Genomic DNA, 18,364 nt, shown 5'->3' on the forward strand with positions numbered 1-18,364 from the left:
TGAAGATAGCATTTCTGCATCCTGCTAGAAGCCTCCCTGCTTTGATAGTGCTGTCTGACCCTGCTTGTATTCCATGGGAAAGGTATTATTTAATGTCCTTGCCTGTGTAGATGGGTAAAGTCCCTGCTGAGTTATACTTGTAATCCTGAAAAAAAGAAAAACATGTGCCATTCCAACCCCTGAAAGACTTCCAACATATAAGCTCTTATAAATAAGACAGAAAAACACAAGTTACTTTTTGTAATATTCTAAGTCAAATTTTAACACATGATGGCAGGAAGTTCCTAAATAATTGTTTCCTTCACTTCCATGACCAGACTCTTGAGGTTTATCACTTCCTGCACATCTCTGCTCCATTGATTCTCAGGCAAGGCATTAAACCATAGAGTCTACAATTACTGACTACACCGAGGGAAACCTTTACAAAGATCTATGTTTAACTAATAACCTACCTTGTTTTTAAGGGCAAACCAGCAAAGCCACCTGCAAAGAAACCCAAGGACTCAAAGGTAAATACATAGCAGCATGTTCCCATAAACAAAGGTTTTTTTCGTTCTAGCTGAACTTTTATTTTGCTTTTTAGAAATCTGAAATTTATCGAATGGCTGCCCTGTGCTTGGTACAATGTGAAGATGAGTGGCTGTGTGTGATTTCTCTGTTAGCCCTCACAAGAGCACATTTAGACTCGTTTTTTAGATTGAATAACTGAGGCTTAGAATACTGAGCAAACTTGTGTAAAAGGGAAGAAAGTAAAGCTGTAAGGATTTTCATGTTTTAATTTAGGAAAAGAATGTCAGCAAGGTTTCCTCATTAATACCTTATTTTCAGTGATGTGGAAAAATGTCCCTTACAGTATTTTTGCCTCGTGCTCCTTCACTGATGGTTATTTCTCTTAATATCTCAGAAACCTGAAGATGACAAAGACCCCATTGATGCCCTGTCAGGCGATTTTGACAGCTGTCCTGCACCCACAGGAGCCTCAGAGAACACAGCAGAGGTGCTATACTTCTTAATATGGACTTTGTGTGTCTGCATAGAGCTGTAGGCTGCAGAACAAATTCAGTGATGGCCATAAAGAACTTGAAAAAATCCATAATTATACTACCCAGCATTATTGGGCATATTTAGCTTTTTCCATATGTTTTACATAGTTGTGTGTGTGTATGTATATTCAATACTTTATATGTAATATAATTTATATATTACGTTATATATAATTATATTTATATATACTTAAACATTAAATATATATATAGGATACATATATATGGTCCATTATTTCAGGTAATAGGCATGTGTAAGTTTAAGTTCATATCTAATACAATACTTATTTCATAAGTTTTTTTCATGTCGCTGTATAACCTCCCAAAGCCATCATGTTTGATGGCCACTCTCTTGGCATTGGACCCTAATGGTTTGTCTCTGCTCATTTAAAATGAGAGCAGGCCCCACCCGCATGGCGCCTTCTCCTGGCTGTTGCCCCCTGGGGTTTCCTCTCCTTTCTGCCAGTGCCCAGCTGGCTGATTCCCCCCCGCCCCGCACCCCAGGTCAAGGGCGCCCCCTGGCCTCTGGGCCCCACTTGGCCTGTGTTATACCAGTGCGCTGTGTAGCTGTGCTCAGCGGTAGCAGGTGCTCAGAACATATGATTAAAGGTGAATGGAAAACTAGGGGTACAACAGGTATGCGGCCTTGAAGCTATAGCCATGCCCTTAATACAAATCATGTAGAAAAGTGAATTGAGTGCCCTTGAAAGTCATTTTCAGAACAATACTGCAGATCTGTTTGCTGTTGTTTTGCTCTTATTAAACACCTCCCCCAATCACTGAATTGTCAGTCCTCCCCTTGTTGGGTGATTTAATTTCTAGACTACTTCAGCATCCTTTTTCTTGCTCCTGGATAAATAATGCCTTTTTGGTGAACGGGACTTTGTGTGAGACTTGCCTGCAGCTCTCTGTGATAAGTTTCTATCGTTAAATTTGTTTTCCATAACACTGAAAATGAGTATCCCATTCTTGCTTTGTTGGCACATAAAAACTGGTACCGATAGAAACAAACACTGTTTTGATGAGAATTCCTCATGGAAATTGGCAGAACATCAGTGTGACCCACACTTTCCTCTGTATTTTTAATCCTTTTTACATTCTACCTTAACCACTTCTGTGTATATTCAAAGTTTTCCATTATTTGATTACACTCGATGGGCTGATGATAACAGTAGCCTCATTACGTTTCCTTTGCTTTAGGACAAAGTCAAGAGAACTGCTCCCAGCACCAAAGCAGCCAAGAATGGAGGTAAAGCAAAGGAGTCCGCCAAGGTAAACAGCCCTAAATATTACTACAAAGTAGCAATTACATGGTGTAGCATTTATGCTTTTAACCATTTGGTTTCTAACTGGAATCTAGTCAGAATATCCCAGAGCATATCTTGCTTAAGAAATTGAAGTTTTAGAGACTTAGAAAAGTATGTGGGACTTTAGAAATCTAAATGATCATTCTTAACACAATTCAAATTTCTTGCATTTCCCCCCTCTGTCTCACAGACTCTGGATGAGCCCACTCTAATTTTATGGTCCACAGTGCCCACCGAGCTGTCTGTGCTAGCCCACAATCAATGTAGCCCCCCCTCAATCCCACTTTCTTCGGACTCTCCTCCAGCTACACCCCCTTGTGTGCAGCTACCTTTGCCTTCAACTTCAAAGAGAAAGTGGAGGCCACCCTGCACAAAATCCCGAAGGTCGCCTACCCACCTCCCTACTGACAACCTTCTCTCCTGCTTGCCCCAATGTGGCCCTTCTCTCTGAGGGCTCAATAATCCACTCTCTCCAGTCTGTTCATCTTGACTCTTTGTCCTTGTATTATAAACAATTCCAGTTCTTTCATCACTGTAAAAGCAGTTCTCCAGTTATAAGCCTACAGCCCAATTCCTTCAGTACTTTGACCTCCCTCAGACATCTAGGACTCCTGCTTCCTCTGCTTGAGCCCTACCTGCAACCAGTGATGACTTACTGGTTGCTAGTTCATTGGTCCTTATCCTTCGTTTACTTGATCTCTCAGTAGTAGGCTTTGGGGCATTAAGAGTTGATAATGTGGTAGATTGAGACTTTGGCAAATACTTGGAAGGGTGAATTTTTTTTATCCCTCCCCGCCTCCAGAGAACCATAGCACTACTTGAAATTGCCTATTGCACATTCCCATTTCTGTATAACACATTGACAGATCAGATTCATAATCTGTTTCATTAAATGTAAACCGCTAGTTATAAAAAAAATTATATACCATTAAGGAAAATCAGCAATTTGATTATGAGATGTTATGCACTATAAAAACCGTAGCAAATTCAGACATTTAAATGGTGGTGGCAGCAGTAGGGGAGATAATGCCAAGAAATGGGGTTGGTATAAATTTTAGGACATGGAAGTAGTATACAGAATTAAGATCTGAGGGTTTCTGTGATCCAGAATATTCATTAGATGCTACCTGGAAGGGAAGAGTATTAGTTCTACTTTCTAGAGCACCGTGAAAAATGATGTACTAAGATCAATGAGAAGAAGTTACAGGGTCCAAGGGTACCTGGCTGCCTCAGTCAGTAGAGCTATAACTCTTGATCTCTGGGTTGTGAGCTCAAGCCCCATGCTGGGTGTAGAGATTATTTAAAAAAAAAAAAAGATTACAGGGTCTGATTTCTTAGAGCTGGGCGTTAATGGAGTGAAACTGTTGGGAGATGCCTATTAAAATTACTCCAAGTGTGCTCAGGGCAGGAATGTAAATTAGACGAGACAATTTCTAGATCCTTTCCTATTCTAAGAACATAGAATTTAAAGGGTTATTTCTATGATCCCCTCACTATAATGAGAAACTGAAGGTATAGCTTTAAAAACTATATGCCAGCTGCATCAATATAGGCCAGCTCAGGTCATAAGATCAAGGAACTCTAGGAAGCAAAATGGTGACCTACCTTCTCCCATGGACACACTGAACCTACAGGTGCATATCTAACAATGTCCTGTGAAAAAAAGCCCAAAACTAGCTGAGTGACTCCTACTTACCTGGCAAATGCGAGCAGCCCAAATGGAAGCAGGTGGTAGACAGGAACACAATCTCACCAGAAACACAACCCCAGTCACCATGACCCATAATCAAAAGGGAAGTCAAAACACACAGCTTCTTCCTGAGGAGCAAAGGATTTGAACCCCTCATTAGGCACCGGCACCTTTTAAGACCTGCATTTGAGAGAGAAGCCCACAAATATATAGCTCTGAAATCCAATGGGGCTTGTATCCACAAGCCCCACAAGGCTTTAGTGATCTGAGAAATTTTCTTAAAAGGCTTGAGAGCACAGACTCACCTGCTCCAGAGTCCTGCATGGAGGCAGCCAATTGAAAAGCACCCAGACTTTCTGTGAAAGTGTAGTGGCTCATCTTATGCATTGACCTGAGTGTCAGGCATCTTATGTAACACTTGTCTAGGGACCTGTTTAAATACTTTGCAAGACAGAAAGACAGTGTCCAGCAGCCTCTATCTCCCTCTGCCTCACTTCAGTCATCAGTATCTGCTGGAAAGCAGTTAACATACTCATCTGGAAATCTAGTTTTTAGTGACTGCCACTTAAGGGACCCCCCAGATCACTGGGCTCTGGCAAGCCAGCCGGACTTAGATTGTGGTCTCACTGGACTGTATATATGTGCCTTCTTTAACTGATGCTTTGTAAGGCATTGGCTTCCAATCAGCTTCAATCTGGAAGCTGACAAGAGATCCTCCCCTTTGGGACCCTGACAGAACATGGCACCCTCTCAAACACTAGGACCCACTAAAAATAAAATTGTCTAAGCAGCCTATCACAAAGGTTTGAGAGATAACCAAGAGCTCGGGCAGGGTTAAACAATAAGGTTCCATCTCCTGCATCAGGACACTCCTTCAGGACTACCAGAGTGTCTGTTTGACTTAAAGTATAGAAACCAACACAAAGTCAAGGAACATGAAGCAGTGGATGAATAGCCTCCAAATCAAAGAACAAGATCAAATCTCGGGGGGAACTCAAACAAAAAACAAAATAGAATGGACCTAAGCTATTTACCTGATGAAGAGGTCAACATGATAGTTAAAAAGATGCTCACCAGGGGCACCTGGGTAGCTCAGTCAGTTAAGCGTCCAATTCTTGATTTCAGCTCAGGTCATAAGATCAAGCTCCACATTGGGCTCCGTGCTCAGTAGGGAGTCTGCTTGGGATTCTCCCTCTGCCTCCTCCCTGCCACACACACACACACACACACACACACACATTCTCAAATAAACAAATATTAAAAAAAAAAAACCCAGTTTGGGAGAGGAATAAATGAACACAGTGAGAACTTCAACAAGAGATGGGAATAATGACAAAGTACCAAACAGAAGTCACAGTGCTGAAAAATACAGTAACTGAATTGAAAAATCGAACAGTCTGTGAAGCATAAGAAAGGATTAGTGAACATAAAGACATAGCAGAACCCACCCAATCAGAGCAATAAAAAGAAAAAAGAATGGGGAGAAAAAAAGTAAAGATAGGTTAAGGGACTTACAGGACAACATCAAGTAGATGAACCTTAATATTATCGGGGTCCCAGAAGGAGAAGAGATAATGGCCGAGCCCTTCCCTAACCTGCAGGAAACAGACAGGAAACAGACATCCACATCCAGGATGACCATAGGATCCCCCAAGAAGATGAATTTAAAGACACCCACACCAAGTAACATTATAACTGAAAAATCACAAGTTAAAGTCAAGGAGAGAATCTTCAACACAACAAAAGAAAATCAACTGTGTCTATCAGCAGACTGTTGGCAGAAACTTTGCAGGCCAGAGCTAGTGGCAGCTATTCACAGTGCTGAAATTTAAAAAACAAACAAACAAAAAAAAACGAACTTTCAACTAAGAATCTTCTACCTAGCAAAGTTGTCATTCAGAATAGAAAGAGAGCAAAAGTTTTCCAGACAAGGAAAAGCCAAAAGAGTTCATCAGCACTAAGCTAGCCTTATAAGCCATGTTGAAGGAACTTCTTGGAGCTGAAAATAAAGGGTGCTCATTAGTATCAGGAAAACTTATGGAAGAACAAATCTCACTGCAAAGGTAAATATACAGTAAGATTCAGAATAATGTGAAGGTTGGGTGCCTGGGTGGCTCAGTTGGTTAAGCGACTGCCTTCGGCTCAGGTCATGATCCTGGAGTCCCGGGATCGAGTCCCGCATCAGGCTCCCTGCTCAGCAGGGAGTCTGCTTCTCCCTCTGACCCTCTTCCTTCTCGTGCTCTCTATCTCTCATTCTCTCTCTCTCAAATAAATAAAATCTTTAAAAAAAAATAGAATAATGTGAAGGTGTAAATCAATCATGTACAAAGCCAGCAGGAAGCTTAAAAGACAAAAGTAGTAAAAACTGACTATAATAATCCACTAAGGGATACACGATAAAAATATGTAAAATGCATGTCAAAAAACAAAGAATGGGAGGAGTAAAAATATACAGCTTTAGAGTGCAAACTTGTTATCGACTGTAAATTTACTTTTACGTTGTCATACATAAACTTCATAGTAACTGCAAAGCAAAAATCAATAGTAAATGTGCAAAAAAATAGGAATATAAGCTTACTAATACAGAAAGTCATCAAATCACAAAGGAATAGAGAAAAAAGGAAAAGAGGATCTACAAAACAGCCAAAAAACAATTAAAATGGCAATGAGTGCATAATGACCAGTTACATGCCAACATAATGAACTGTTTAGAAGAGAGAAACCTATATCCTACCGAGACTGAAGTCAGGATGAAATAGTAATTACTGACCAGTTCAGACTAAGGAGATTAAAGCAGTAATCAGAAGCCTCCCAAACATTCAGGACAAGACAGCTTCACTAGAGAATTCTACCAAATATTCAAAGAATAATTAACACCAATCCTTCTCAAACTCTTCCAAAAAATAGAGAAGGAAAGAACACTTCCAAAGTGATGTTATAGGACAAGCATTACTCTGATAACCAAAGCACAGCAGGACATAAAATCACAAGCCAATATTCCTGATGAACATAGATTTTAAAAATATCCTCAAAATATTATCAAATGGATCATATAACATTATCAAGTGGGATTTATTCCAGGGATGCAAGGCTGGTTCAACACCCCTGAATCATTCAATGTGATCTATACCACATTAATAAAATGAAGGATAAAAATCCTCTCATTTCAACAGAAGCAGAAAAAGCATTGGATAAATTTCAACTTTCACTTATGATAACTCAACAAAGTTGGTATATATAGAGACATACCCCAACATAACAAAAGCCATATATGACAGACCCAAAGCTAGCGTCATACTTAATGGTGAAAAGCTGAAAACTTTCTTTTAAAATGAGGAAGACAAAAATGCCCACTCATCACTTTTATTCAACATTCTATTAAAAGTCCTGTTCAAAGCACTTAGGCAAGAAAAAGAAAAGGTATCCAAATTGGAAAGCAAGAAGTAAAACTGTCACTATTTTCAGATGATAGAATATTATATATAAAAGATACCAAAGAATTCCACCAAAGACTGTTGAATTTAGTAAGGCTGCAGCATACGAAAATCGATATACAATAATCTGTTGCAATTCTGTATGTTAATAACAATAAAATTAAGGAAACTCCCATTTACAGTTATATCAAAAAATAAAATACCTAGAAATAAATTTAACCAGGGAGCTCAAAGAACTACCCACTGAGAACTAGAAGACATTGATGAAAGAAATTGAAGGCACAACTAAATGTAAAGATTCTGTACTTATGGGATTGGAAGATTTAATATCGTTAAAATGTCCATACTACCCAAGACAATGTACAGATTCAGTTCATTCCCCATCAATATTGCAATGGCATTTTTTTTCACAAATCTTTTAAAAATCCTAAAATTTGTATAAAACTACAGAAGACCCTGAATAGCCAAAACAGTCTTGAGAATAACTAAGCCAGAGGCATCACACTCCCAATTTTAAACTATCTTACAAAACTATAGTTAACCAAAACAGTAATGGTATTGGCATGAAAACACACACATAGATCAACTGAACAGAGTAGAGAGCCCAGAAATAAGGCCACACATATATGGTCATTTTACAACAAAAGAGTCGAGAATTTACAATGGGGAAAGGGAAAGTCTTTTCAGTAGTTTGGGAAAGCTGGACCCCCGTCTTAAACCATACGTAAAAATAAAATGTTATTAAAGACTTGAATTCAAGACCTGAAACCAGAATACTTCTAGAAGAAAACATAGGTGGTAAGCTCCTTAACATTAGTCTTAGGAGGGATTTCATGGATTTGATACCAAAAGCAAAGTCAACAAAAGCAAAAATTAACAAAAGGGACTAGATCAACTAAAAAGCTTCTACACAGCAAAGGAAACCACCAACAAAATGAAAAAACGAAGAGAAAACAAGGAGAAAAGGGAACCTCATACACTCTTGGTGGGAATGTAAATTGGTGCAGCCACTAAGGAAAGCAGGATGGAGGTTTTTCAAAAAATTACAAATAGAAATAGCCTATGATCCAGCAGTTCTTCCTTTGGGTATTTATCCCTAAGAAAAGGCAAACTTAGGAAAATACATGCACCCCTCTATTCATGGCAGCCTTAATTACAATAGCCTAGAAATGGATACAATCGAAGTGTCCATCCGTGGCTGTATGGATCAAGCCGATGTGTATATATACAATAGGGTACTCTTCAGCCCTAAAAATCTTGCCACTTGTGGTAACATGAATGGACCTTGAGAGCATCATGGTAAGTGAAGTAAGTCATTCAGAGAAAGATAAATACCACACGATCTCACTTACATGGGGAATCTAAAAATAAAAGTAAGCTCATCAGCTGGTGGTTGCCAGAGGGGAGAGGGATGTGGGGTGGATGAGAAGGGTGAAGGTCAAAAGAAACAAACTTCCAGTTATAAAAAAAAAAAAAAAAAGTCATGGGACTATATAGTACAACCTAGTGACTACAGTTCATAATGTTATATTTGCATATTTGAAAGTTGCTAACAGAGATCTTAAATGTTCTTATCACAAGGGGAAAAATTTTACTGTATTCATCATTTTGCAATATATACCGAATACCGAATCATTGTTGTGCACTTGAAACTAATGTTATGTCAATTTTATACCTCAAAAAAGGAGTGAAACCCATAAAGGATATAGGAAACCAGATTTGATAATTAGTCGCTCATGGATTTATCTCTAATAGATTATATTCTCAGCCGATTAGTGCCCAGCAGTGCCCCTAAGAGTGAATTCATCACTATAGAATGAATGAATAGCATCCAAGAACACCTGTGTTTTTTCTTCAATTACCCTAGCCTTCAAAAAAAAAAAAAAAAGGAAAGAAAAAGAAAATTAGAGTAAAATACTTTAAATCACTTAAGGTTATTTTTAGTTTACAAACTTGGAGAACAATTCATAGTTTGGACTAAATGAAATCCTTAGGCCCATCTTATTTTCCTCCACTGACCTGTCATCTTTTGACCCTTTAATTCTGAAAAGCCCATCTCCTCTTAAGCATCTTCTGATAGATTTGCTTTTTGATACTTAATCCAGGAAAGAAGGAGTTCAGTGATGGTTCTGCTTTCCCTTTTAGGCAAAAGAGGAAACTTCCAAGCTAAAAGCTGATGGAAAAAATACAAGTTAAAGTTCACACTATTTGGTAAGTTGCGTGTTTGTTGTGAGTGAAGACTATTGTACCTTCCACAGGCCTGTTATAGGCAAGGGAAACTGAGTCCAATTCTGACCTATGCTCTCTTTACACTATTGACATGAAATGTACATTGCACTGTCCAAGTTAATTTGCTGAAAAGCAATAAATGGAATCATCTGCTACTGGAATGTTTAAAAAATAGTAATCTTATAATTAAGAGCTCTTTAAAATATCAGGCCAGGGGAGGAGGGTGGGGGGATGGGTTGGCCTGGTGATGGGTATTAAAGAGGGCACATTCTGTGGGGAGCACTGGATGTTATGCACAAACAATGAATCATGGAACACTACATCAAGAACTAATGATGTAATGTATGGTGATTAACATAACAATAAAAAAATTAAAAAAAAAAGTATCAGGCCAGACTCCTACTAAAGAAAATGACCACCTAAGTCTAGCCGAGTCTTTGACACCCAAATGCTTGTGACTGCAGGTTACTGTGACAAAGCCCAGTTAGCCTGTGACATCTTACAGAGAAATGTCCTTATGATGCTGATGTTACCAAAAGACCAACATGGTGGGCTGGACAGAAGTACCCCTATGGTCTAGTGGAAATTACAGGGTTTTTTGGAACAAAGGCAAAAGAAAAGATTGCAAAACTAAGATCAACAAAAGTGGTCAAAGTCAAGTGCTTTGTTTAATTCTACTTGATGGGTGACTAAAGAACTCATTTGGATGAGGGAATCTCTGAGATACATGTTGAGGGCCCTTATAATTCTTACTATGTAATTCCTCTTATTGAAGAATAGGTCTTATTCTAAGCCATCGAACCTTATGACCACTGGCTGACCAAAGCCTAAAGAAAATAAAAATGTAGGTTAGATTGGGTTAGTCTTTGTCACCATGGTCTTTTATTTCCTTTAACAAGGGGGAGGTATCCTTATTAGAACTATTCCAAAGATTTTCACCCAAGTTACAAGTTTTCTATTTTCTAAATTCTAGAATTTTCAAAGAACATGCTCATGTTTACTTATAGGAAATTCCTTGTTGCTGTTAGTGCTTTTACTAAATGTTAAATTTACTATGCCTGTATCAAGAAAATTATCAAACGGTTTACTGGATTTTTTTTTTCCTTTGAATTTTTCAAGGTATCTGCCTATAAAATCTTCAGGTGGATGGTGACTTTTGAAGGACAAAAGGTTTTGAACAACAGCAAATTTTTCTGGGTGGCTTCTAAGACAGTGTTACTTGTCGAATCTTGACATCCTAAACATTGGTTATTCTTTTCCCAGAAAGAAAATGAATTTGTGTGGTTCATCTGTGTTATTGTACTGAGTGTTGATAAACTTCGAATTTTTAAAAAATGCCTTCAGTTGGGAGAGATGGGAACTTTATATTTCTACGAGATATATTTGATAGTTTCTTAAAGCAACACACAAAAAAAGGAAAAACCTTTGCAAACTTTTGCACATTCTACACACAGTGCCTGTAAATCTCATTCATATTTTCAGTTAGCACTTAATTCTTTTGTTGTGGTTAGCATTTGGAAAACAATGCTTTGAACATGTTGAATGTCCTGATTTCTCATGATCCATTTCCTCTTGGGCTTTGGAACTGTACTTGAGATTTCTTTGGGTTACTGTTTATAAGTCCCCCAACCTAAAATATTGTACATTGGGCACATTATCTCCTCTTGGGCTGCTAATAAATTGATAACCTGGACAGACCAGGATGCGCTGCACCCAGTACTGTTTTTTGCCAGTAGTTAGGACTTCCGCACCTTAGAGCCAGCACAAAAGATATTGAAACTTGAATCAAGTCAGAAGAGCAAAATGCATTCTCTGTGTCACCACATAACAAGTTCCAAGAATAGTAAAATCTAATCCTTAGAATATGCATAGGCCTTGAACTCACTTGGGTTACCGTGTTAAGCTATGCTTTCCATTTCTGATACATGTAACCAGAACAGCCAGTCGGTTCGCTTAGAGCCATTGCCCTGTTAGTCCGTGCACTGTATCCCATCTGGCTTCAGGGAAGTTGGGTTTACCAAATACAAAAACTTCGACTCGAAAGAAAAATAAAAAGCCATCCGGAATTTAAAAACCTGTTTTCCCCCTAGAGCAATTCAAGAACTAGATTCTGAGATCCTACAACTTTGACTGCTTTCTCAGATCTTTTGGAATGCATTGTTTATGAATATAGCACTGATATCCTTGAGGGGAGTCTGATAAATACTTAATTTCATCCTTATTTCTTGGTCCTGAATGCACGAAAAGATAATCAGGTCCATGTCATCAAACTGATTTGCAATTTGTTTCAGAGAGTACATACCCAGCAGGTATTCTAAGTTTTTATAAGAACTGGACTGACTTCACTAGAACTAAATATCACCAATACTGTCTAACGGTGGGGGAGGGCAAAAAAAAGAACAATTGCTTATAACGGGGCCTAAAATTAATTCTCTTTAAAACTTCTCTTTAAAAATCATGCACATACCTAGAGAATTTCAAACTTCACCCACTTTAAATTCTGTGTATCTATCCCATGAGAGATGCAGGCATTATTCTTTTATTCTAAATCTGGGAAATAAAAGCCAGTGTTAGGGTGACTGAACATAACGAGAACATAAACACATCCTCTAGGATTTAACTGTATTTCTATTCTAATTATATAGTATTAAGTTGGGGTTTTCTTGTTTTTTGTTTTTAAGTGAAACCATCGGCATTGACAGTGTGCAGGGAAGCGGCTGCAGTATTAGTACTTGCATATATACAAGTACTTTTAAATCCAAAGATTTAAGGCATGCTTGTAATAGTAAACATAAAAGGCACTCTGCATATGCCTTTTTGTTCATGAGAAAGGTCTTCAAGACTTGGCGATGATTAGACCAAGCTACAGAACTGGTGTCCTTTGAAACCTAGCTCAGGAGGAAATCATTGCAAATGTCTGCTCAGAGGCCAAGAAAACAATCTTTAGTACCAAAAAAAAGGTATTTGCACATTGTTATAGCAATATTGTATCTATTTAGAAAATGGGACTTTGCCAACAAAAGCAAATTAAAATAGGTTCTGCAGGTGATGAGAAATGAAGGCCACTATTTCCATGTTTCATCCAATCAAAATACAGAACACAATTAAAAATATTTTACATTAAAATCTTGGCTTTGTATGTCTTTTAGAAGGTTAATACCGGGGTTGGAAATTACCAGCAATTTCGGGTTTTGATTTCTCAAACCATCAGGCCATGCAATACATATAAAAATAGAATTGTAAACACATTTATGTCCAGAAGTCACTCTGTTCCACAGTGTATTAGAACACATTGACATTTTTCATATCCTATTCGTTTAAGTTTTACAGTATATTAAAACTCATAAAAGACTTCAAAGACAGTACAGTGTCCACACGCTAATTGTATTTTCAGTTATACAGTAATTTATGGGAGACTGCCGCGACTTAGTCGCACTAAGTGCCACTAACAAGTTACCGGGGAGTTGTGAGCTAGGCTGACACGAAGCAGGGAGAAGCACCACCTACCCAAGGGTCAACAGCTCCCAGGTTCAACTTCAGATGAAAGCTTCTCCTCTAGACCTGAATGCTCTCTGCTTTTTCAGAGGGACACACTATCAGGGTCCCTGAGAAAGGAGACCACACACTCAAATTAGGATTATTTGAGGAGGGTTCCAAAAAAAATTTTTTTCCCCCCGTTATAAGCAATTGTTCTCTGAAGGAGCCCACAGGTACCACCAGGGCCCGTGAAAGCCGGGCGCTCACTTCAGCCCTCCCTCAGCCTGGAGGGATGAGAGGAGGAAGCTGCTACAAGAAGGAAGACTTTGAAAAGACTGAGGGGAAGAGGGCCGCCTCTCAGCAGCTAGCTTGGGTGGCGGTCAGCCAGGGAACCAGGGTAATAAAACCCCCTTGTACTCTCCCACCCCAGCTCCCAGCTGCCTGCCTGGAAGCCTGACCAAAAGAGAGACGACAAGTCTGAGGCCATGGGCCTATAGGTCACCCTCTGGGCCTGCAGCAGATGAACCAAGTGTTCATTGTTCAGTAGTCCCCACTATTCACAAGTCTTTAGGGGACAGTGGCTAAATAGCTTATGGATGACACACACGTGGGGAGCAGGGCTTTGGAAAGCACAAGGCTTAAGTATAAGGAAACAAAAGGAATAAGGTACTCCTCCACAGTAGGGAACCCACCCACCCCTTGGGTTAACATTGCAGGGCAACACCTGTCAATAAAAGACACAGCAGCAGTAACCCATCGCCAGTCTTTTCATAGGAATAGTCCAGTGAGGAAGAAGGAAAAGGAAGTATCTTCAGTGGAGCCAAAACAGCCATCTCTAATTTGAAAATAATCACATTTGACAACATTTAGCGATAATGCATCACAGGAACCAGCGAGGAACAAACTGTTTGTTAGAGCAGTTCAAGCTTCTCGCTCTGTAGCCACACTCTGATCTTCTCAAAATTCTTATCCATCCAACGGATGTTTTCCCCAATGGTTTCAATTGTTTGCTGGACACAACGTAGCTGAGAACCCTTTTCTTTCAAAGAGCCGAAGAATTCTTTTACCTGGTAAGGAAAAACCAGATTTTTAAAAAATTTATTATATTACACAAATCTAAGTTTGGTCTAGTTAAAAGAAAACTGAAGCCAAATTTCCAGTGTTTGTCAAAATTCTACATAGAAGCCAGCGCCAGGTGGGTCTGCATACAATTATGTACACATAAATTTAAGCTATATGAAATGAACCCATGCCTTATGATGTCAAATTTTTATTTTTCTCTGCAGCTTTTTTTATTTATTCACAGTTGCCAGATTCTAAAAGACTTCACTGTATACCGTTTAATAATTAGGGTTTGAGTGTATTTATTATGTGTTGTTATATACATGCAGATGCAAACTTTATTTTTTTAAACATGGTATCTAAAAAGCAGAATGTGCAGAGTATCTTCTTGGCCAAATAAAACAGTTCCAACCACACAAATGCAGTCTTTCTCCATGGGTCTGGCCTTATAGGTCATTAGAGAAACACTGAGGAAAAGGGTTCTTAGCAAGTTATGGTGGTAATCCCCCCAGACGTTGCCAAATTTTTTTTATCCTAATCCACAATTCATGTATTGTTCCTCTAAGATAAAATCCACACAAAGTTGCCCATGTTTTAACGAGATAAGAGACAGCTGTCTCCTCCTCTTGTTTCATGGCTGGGCTTCTTAACTCCTTTAAGCTCACATGAGAAATAGAAATAGTCTGGCTCTGCCACAGCACGGACTGTTGTGGTACTGTTTCACCTTAAAAGGTTCTTAACCTTGTCCCTTAAGTTTTCACAGCATTAATCCATAAATTTTTGACTGTGGAGACAGGAAGTAAGTCTAGGCCAAGATGTATTATTTATTCAGCATGGATTCCAGACAGTTAATTCCTTAAAAATCCATGTTATAATATCCTATTTTAAGTTTGGGAATAAGAGAAGGGGAAGAACAGACTTTTGAAAAGTCAAATTCCAATTTTAAATGATTCGGGGTTCTTTTAAAATTGTATCTCAGTACAACTTTCTGATGAGCTCCAGGCCTGCCCTCCTGCTCTAGCCACCTAAAGAACACGGACTGCACCTCGTGGTCCGCCTTCGGTTGCAGCTCAGCCCACTGTTTCATACTCTGACTCCAGATAAAATATTCAGGCCAAAGAACAACTGTAGGCACTTTTCAGCAGTCCAGTCACATCAAAAATTTTCCTAAGTATTTAATGATTAAACATAGTAAGTTACTTAAATATTTTCAAATAATCCTGAAGGTACCACTAAAAGAGAGAAAGAGAGAGACCTGTAAGAGCTGTAACAAAGCCAGCTAAGCCTTGCCCTCAAACTTTTCCTGACGCCAAATTCTCTCTCCTACCCTCATCGACCTTGGGAAATGCAGCATCCCAACTGAGTGTTGGATTCAAACCTGCGTCCTTGAGAGTATTTTCCGTGCAATAAGCAGCATGATATAGAGATAGAAAAGAAACGGTTTTATCCTACTAACTTGTTTGAGCCTTTGTAAACAATTTAACTTCTCTGGGACTCAATTTCCTCTTTTGTGAAGTAAGGCTGATCTCTCCCTCGCAGAGCACTGGGGAGAATGTAGTTACATAATGTGGGTCAAGTGCAGAACCCAAACCCCAGCATGTATCAGGGATTCAGCCTCATCCGTTTATTCATGAACATGTCCTCTGGCACTTACTCATCCCTCCGGCCTAATTACACTGCTATACACTGAGGAGGCGGCAAGGGACCAGGCAAGGAACCCTTGTCCTCCTAGAGCTTACACTCTACCTAGGAAGACAAGCAGTCAACGTGGTTACTATTAATCTACTATCGTGGACAAAATACACTGAGGCTAGGAGTGACTGGGGCAGGGATGGCCTTCTTTCCACAGAGCAGCCTGGGGAGGTGACCTGTGATGTGGGACCTGTGAAGGATTCAACAAGCGTTTCGGCTGACAAGTTAGGCAAAGAGCAAGCCAGGCAGAGAGAAATTTAGAGGCTTAGAGACAGCATCAGCCCCTTCTAGGCCAGGAGCAGGCAGCAGCTGGGCAGCTCAAGTGTCACAGGAGGGTGACCCACGGCGGCACACGCACACTAGCAGGAGCCCAGTCATGGTTGTGTGCACAAGGGGAGGACAGGTTTGGAATTTATTCTAAGATCAACAGGTCAGGTTTCAAAGGAAGGGTCAGTCATGGGCTGATTTTCAGTTTTAAATGTGGGAAATGGTCTGGTATTGGCAAAGCAGGAAGCCATTCAGGAGGCTCTCGCCGTAGGCCAGGCAAGAACTCAGAAAAGCCTGGGATGCGATAAAAGCAGATGAGTGCACAGACAGGGTACAGATGCTGGAAGCAAAGCCAGTGAGACTCCAGGACGAACTGGATGTGAAGGCCAGAAAGGGTTCTGGGCTGACTCCTACACAGGAGGACGTTCTCCCTTCTGATGACATCCAGGCTTTTTCACTTCCATGCCCTACCTCAGGCCTTTTGCACCTGATGTTTCCTCTGCACACAACAGACACCTGCATTTCCTTCGGTCTCTGCTCACAAGTCTCCTCAACATCCCATAGCACAAAGCTCCCTTACCCCGTCACTCTCTCCTTAGCGCGCCTCATTCATCTTCAGAGCATCTAGCCTGACTTTGGTCGCTTTGTCTCACAGTCCCCCAGTAGAATTGAAGCTCTGTGAGGGCAAGGGCTTGGTCTACCATGTCAATCTTGAGGTAAAAATGTCATATCTTTAAAGAATTACTGAGAAACAAAGGGATGAGCAAGTGACTGAATGCAATGTTTTGTTGCTACAGATCTGGTTTATGGACAGCTGTCTAGCTGCTCCTAGCTCATGACTGGTCCTCATCACACAGACTAGCTCTGCTGTAGACCTCACTAGAGTTCAACCTTGAATTATGTGCCAGTTAATTTTACAAGCCTGCATGAAAACTAGAGAGAAGGGATGTGACATTTTTGCATTTTCAAAGCATTCTCACTGTATCAAGCTCTATCATGGTATAACCAGACTATACAATGGAACTATTCCTAAAAAGATCAGTATTAGGTTCTCAGCTTTTATCTATGTGCAACCTATTTTAAAAGCCTTGTAAAATTTTCTACACCTTTGAAAACATTATTATAGAAGGGACACCACACAACAATGACCTTGACATCAAATTCCATCAAATTTAAGGCTGAAAGAAAAGTCTGCTTTTCTGGGAAACTTGTATGTTCCATGGTTCCCTCCTCCTAGACAGAATAACTCCTACTGTTTTCTCATTTTTTTCCTGACTGCTAGGAACCTGTGGTAGGTACATTTAGGGTACAGTTGCAATAAATTATCCTCAGCATAAATCCCTCATATAGTTACCTCTTTCTGTAAATTATGCAGCTTTTTGTAATTTAACATTTCTTTTACATATCGACCTTGTAAGTTGCCTAAAATTCTTTCTCAAAGTGAATGTCATAAATAAGTAACGAGAAATCTTGATAGCAGAGAACCAAGATTCCAGACCTGCCTCTTTCATAATAACTAGATGGTCATGTAGGTCGTTTATACCTCTAATGATCACTTTTAACATCCTAAGAAATAGAGATTAAATGTCTCCATTAATTTCTTAAGCCCAAATGTTTGTAATGACAGAGCTAAGACTTCTTGATGTGTTGAGGAAGAGGCATAGTTTTCAATAGTTTGCATCCAAAAAGAACATCTACTAGGTGACAAAATCCATTCCTAACTCATCACACCATTTTTTTGTCTACCCCATATTTATTAGCTAATTGTCACTTAAATTTAATTAACTTTTGGTTACCTCTTCAAGCCGTGCTCTTGTGGAGAACTGACTTGTTGTTCCAATTACCATATAGGTTAGGGAAGCTGAGCCAAGTTCAAACCTGGAAATGGAAATTGTCAAGATGTATCATAAAATATTTATTCATTCGACATGTGTTTGTAAGTGCCTTGTGCATGTTACAGCATTTAACTAGAAACTGCTCAGGCATGAAAAATCCATGACATGAGCCCTACCCTCCAATGCGTTAAGATGTAGTTGTAAAAAAAAAAAACACCAACCACTGAATAAATGATTCAGTACCCAAAAGAAAGCAGTAGAGGCTTAGTAAGTACTACAAGAGCAAGGCAAGGGCAGGTGCAAGCAAGCAGAAGTGCTAACCCACGAT

At 39.5% G+C, this 18,364-nt stretch overlaps 2 protein-coding genes across 20 annotated transcripts in view; one reads left to right on the plus strand and one right to left on the minus strand.

Annotated features, from left to right (window-relative positions):
* The window catches only part of CAST (calpastatin), a 109,128-nt gene extending 97,713 nt beyond the window's left edge, over positions 1 to 11,415 (plus strand). For all 16 annotated transcript variants that reach the window (XM_073888441.1, XM_073888444.1, XM_025866825.2 and 13 more), the window contains 5 exons: positions 465 to 509; positions 905 to 997; positions 2,244 to 2,315; positions 9,620 to 9,685; positions 10,823 to 11,415. In XM_073888441.1, coding sequence (XP_073744542.1) covers positions 465 to 509; positions 905 to 997; positions 2,244 to 2,315; positions 9,620 to 9,670 — 261 coding nt within the window. In that variant the 3' untranslated portion in view covers positions 9,671 to 9,685; positions 10,823 to 11,415. The remainder of the gene's footprint in view (positions 1 to 464; positions 510 to 904; positions 998 to 2,243; positions 2,316 to 9,619; positions 9,686 to 10,822) is intronic.
* Positions 11,416 to 12,313: 898 nt separating this feature from the next.
* The window catches only part of ERAP1 (endoplasmic reticulum aminopeptidase 1), a 38,915-nt gene continuing 32,864 nt past the window's right edge, over positions 12,314 to 18,364 (minus strand). For all 4 annotated transcript variants that reach the window (XM_025866810.2, XM_025866809.2, XM_025866811.2 and 1 more), the window contains exons 18-19: positions 17,998 to 18,079; positions 12,314 to 14,247 (exon numbers count right to left, since the gene is read on the minus strand). In XM_025866810.2, coding sequence (XP_025722595.1) covers positions 14,092 to 14,247; positions 17,998 to 18,079 — 238 coding nt within the window. In that variant the 3' untranslated portion in view covers positions 12,314 to 14,091. The remainder of the gene's footprint in view (positions 14,248 to 17,997; positions 18,080 to 18,364) is intronic.

This window comes from Callorhinus ursinus, unplaced genomic scaffold, assembly GCF_003265705.2.
Source record: "Callorhinus ursinus isolate GAN/ISIS: 27379988/994484 unplaced genomic scaffold, GSC_fseal_2.0 scaffold3, whole genome shotgun sequence".
NCBI lineage: Eukaryota > Metazoa > Chordata > Mammalia > Carnivora > Otariidae > Callorhinus > Callorhinus ursinus.